Raw genomic sequence first — 3,566 nt, forward strand, 5'->3', positions numbered from 1 at the left:
ACACCTTTTGTCCATGAACTTTTGAAAACCCCAGCACGTTTAGCATGTTTACCAATCATCCATGACACCGAAAACAGATAGATTTATACACAGGCACTTGGTACAGCAAATCGAACAGTACTAACCAGGGTAAATTGATGGTCCAACTGCTCATTTGATCTAATTCCTTCCCTAATACATCCTGAAGTTGTTCTAATAAAGAGCTCCCATCAGCAAAATCTCTCGTCAAATTTAGCTGTAGCCTAGCATAAAGAACAAGCGAATCCTATAAAAGAAGAGATGGACATTAGAAATTCATGTCCGATGCATAGGTATAGGCATGAAGTACTGCATCTCATAAAATTGTAAACCTTTAACCCACGATCACGAGTTGTCATCCAACATCGGAAGACAAAATGATGCAGAGCATCATGGATTTCCAGGGATTTAGAACCCAAATTTGGGCCATCCTTCAGCAAGTATATGTTAATGCACTCGATTAGCTTGCGTGAAATCTTCCCTTCATCCCTAAACCACAATAGTAAAGAGTTCAGTGGAAAGTGAAACAATTTAAAATTGGAAGAAAAAAAAAAGAAAAAATAAAAAAAAGAGGAAAAAGAACAGAAGGCATGAGAACCAGAATATCTCTCTACCTTACATAAGAAAAAATTACAACAAAACCCTTGACAATATCCTCTTGAAGGCTATCAGGAAAACCTCCAGGGGGGTTTTCAAGGAGAGAATGAAGTGTCGAGATGCAGCGAAAGACCTCCTCTCTTGGATTTATTTGGCTATCACTTTTTTCTTTTAAACTTGTTTCTATCTTTTCCATGTATAGAAGAACCAAACCTGCAGATTAACACAAAAACTATAGTTAAGATTGAAATGCAATGTTAGATTATAGGCGCCTCTTTGCTGTAAAAAAAAAAGATACTTGCTTACTTACAACAGTAAACCCGCTTCCTCATGTGAAAACGGTAAGATCTCACTGCCAAAAGATGCCGGAGAATAGTTCCATACTCGGATTGAAAACTAGGAGTATCCTTTAAGACATCCCAGACATGATTGAAAAGCAATTTTGCCACAGGTAAAAGAAGCATATCTTTGCCTGCCAGACATAACAAATATATGAAACAATTCATCGTTTTTAAAATGGATAATACCAAGAAAGGTTTTTTTTTGTTGGCTTGGTTGGTGGTTGTGCAATTCTGGTGGTTGAAAACTTGAGAAAGAACACATATGTTGGTGTTTCAAGTGTAAACACTCGAGAAAGGACGCGAATCATATCTTACTACATTGTCAGGAAGCATCACGTCTGTGGTGGGAACTTTTAAGATGGATCAGCAGACAATGACAATGTTGGATACCAAGAACTATTTAGTTGGCCCTTCAGAGGACGGAAGAGAAGACGTTGGGTGTGAGATGTTGCTCTATTGGTACTTACGTGGATAGGATGCAGAAAAGGGAAATAGCTTGATCTTTATAAATCTGAGGAATAGCCTCCAGTTTTTAATGTCTTTTCACTTTTGGTGCACCCATGAGGTTCCTACTTGTAAAAGATCAGGTGTCTTTTCAGTAGAGAATCATATCTTTTAATAGATCCTCTATTTTTGAATACCTCGTGCATACGAGAGCTTTGCCATTATAAATAAAATCACACAATACTTAAAAAAATTAACATCATGAGATAATATTGACCTTTCATCTTAATAGAAAAAAGTGAGTAGAAGAAAATCCTCAAGGTTCCAACAAGTCTACATCGAAGGAATGAAAGTTTGAGATTTTTGTTTAATAAGTAATGATAGTTTGAGATTTTAGGTTCGTGCAACTTTGAACGTTCCATCATGATACGAAATTTTCCACATGAAATCTCATTTTGCTGGCAGATATGCAAGGATACGGGTGAGTTACCTCCAAAAGTTAACAAAATGAACAAAGGGTTTCAGCGGGTCAGTTACCTCCCAAAGTAAACAACATGGACAAAGAGATTCAGTGCCACCAAAAGTAAACAAAGGCAAGCATGGATGTTTATTGAAGAGAATGCATTGCAACTCGAAAAGATCATTTTAATCATTGGAAATGGATCTGTGAAACGCAGTCCCACATTGCAATATTCTAAAACTAATACTACCATTTATCAAAATACACATACTCTAATAGTTATACCAGTGCACATAAATCTGAGATAGATAAAAACGAGAAGATATTGGTTACTCATGGGTATTACCCCTGTCTTGAAAATTTGGAGACATGCAATAACATTTTAGCACGTTTGGGTGGATGGGGCAACAAGCAGACCAACCTATGTATTGCTTAATGTATGTGTTCGAGTTTATATCGGCAGACGAATACAATCTATGTGGAATTCATCCATAGACAAATGCAGATCACTTTCAAGGATCTCTCCACAGAACAAAGAAAACACATTTTTTCTGTGTATTCACTTTCAAGAAATAAAAAGAAACAGCCTAAATTTCTACACAGACTAGAAGGCAGAATCGACAATGACAATAAAATATATTTCTAGTCCGTAGTACCTGAAAATTTGGCATCCTCTGCTCGTTGGACAACAATCCGAAGAGTTTTAGCAAAATTCAACTTGGGCAAACGTTTTTTGCTCCCAGATATCTCCAGGGACACACATTTAGTAAGCAATGTAACAAGAAAGGGCCACGTCTCAGCTGCATAAAATTAAACACCCGTCAAATATCTGTCAACTGCGTACATATGCAAAGAACATGTTATATTTATTATACTCACAATGAGGAATTTCGTCTGGTTTAAGCCTCGCGGTCTTCTCTCCAACGTATCTGCAGAACTCAACAGACCTTTGGCCTTCTTCTAGCCATGCATTTAACAACTTAATCCCTTCCTATTTTAATAAGAAGCAAACTAATTAGTCCAGACTCAAAAGGAAATAACTATAACCACGGTGTTCATTAGCATTCAAATTCTTTGATCAATTTTCTCCGTCAAGTTAATTGAGCTTTACTTGTTGAATTCAACTTCTTATAAATAAATAAAAATCAAACAATAGGTATTTATACTTCACGAGATTTTGCTTTATCTGATGAGAGTTTGGAGACAATGTCCTGAATATCTCTGGACGTCACAGTATTGACCATATCCGTGATTGTACAAGAAATAGAACTAGGGCTTGATCACCAATGTTATTTGGTTGATAAAGAGAGAATAGGCGTGAAGAGAAGGAAGGGCTGTTGCTGTTGAATGTTGATTGTGAAGTAGAGAAAGGGGAGTGAGCGGAGTTCTAAATGGGGTTTAGAGACAAAAAGACCCGTTTAATAGACGGGTCGATTCCAAACCGTGTTTTCTGGATTTTGGTCCGCTCCACGCCGCAGTGATTGTGATGAAGGAAAATGGAGGGGGGAAAAAAGAACTGTTGAAGTTACTACCGTGTTTTGGGAACGAAAAAATGAAACTTATTTACTGACTTATTTTATAGAAGTCCGTCCTAAACTGACAAAATCTGCTTATTTAAAAACATAATTTTATTTTTAAAAAAAATTTGAAAAAATAATTTTGGAGAGTAGCAGTTTCATTTGGCCAATTCATGTACTGGCGTTTGG

At 36.7% G+C, this 3,566-nt stretch overlaps 1 protein-coding gene across 2 annotated transcripts in view; it reads right to left on the reverse strand.

Moving 5' to 3' along the window:
• LOC109206336 (serine/threonine-protein kinase ATM) overlaps positions 1–3,319 on the reverse strand; it is an 87,074-nt gene extending 83,755 nt beyond the window's left edge. Inside the window, exons 1-7 of one of the 2 annotated variants that reach the window (XM_019369168.1) lie at positions 3,027–3,319; positions 2,740–2,851; positions 2,517–2,660; positions 926–1,087; positions 633–828; positions 351–507; positions 126–265 (exon numbers count right to left, since the gene is read on the reverse strand). In XM_019369168.1, the coding sequence (XP_019224713.1) occupies positions 126–265; positions 351–507; positions 633–828; positions 926–1,087; positions 2,517–2,660; positions 2,740–2,851; positions 3,027–3,104 (989 nt within the window). In that variant the 5' untranslated portion in view covers positions 3,105–3,319. The remainder of the gene's footprint in view (positions 1–125; positions 266–350; positions 508–632; positions 829–925; positions 1,088–2,516; positions 2,661–2,739; positions 2,852–3,026) is intronic. The other variant, XM_019369160.1, reaches the window with a different exon arrangement.

The sequence above is a fragment of the Nicotiana attenuata genome, chromosome 2, assembly GCF_001879085.1.
Source record: "Nicotiana attenuata strain UT chromosome 2, NIATTr2, whole genome shotgun sequence".
In the NCBI taxonomy this organism is placed as follows: Eukaryota; Viridiplantae; Streptophyta; class Magnoliopsida; order Solanales; family Solanaceae; genus Nicotiana; species Nicotiana attenuata.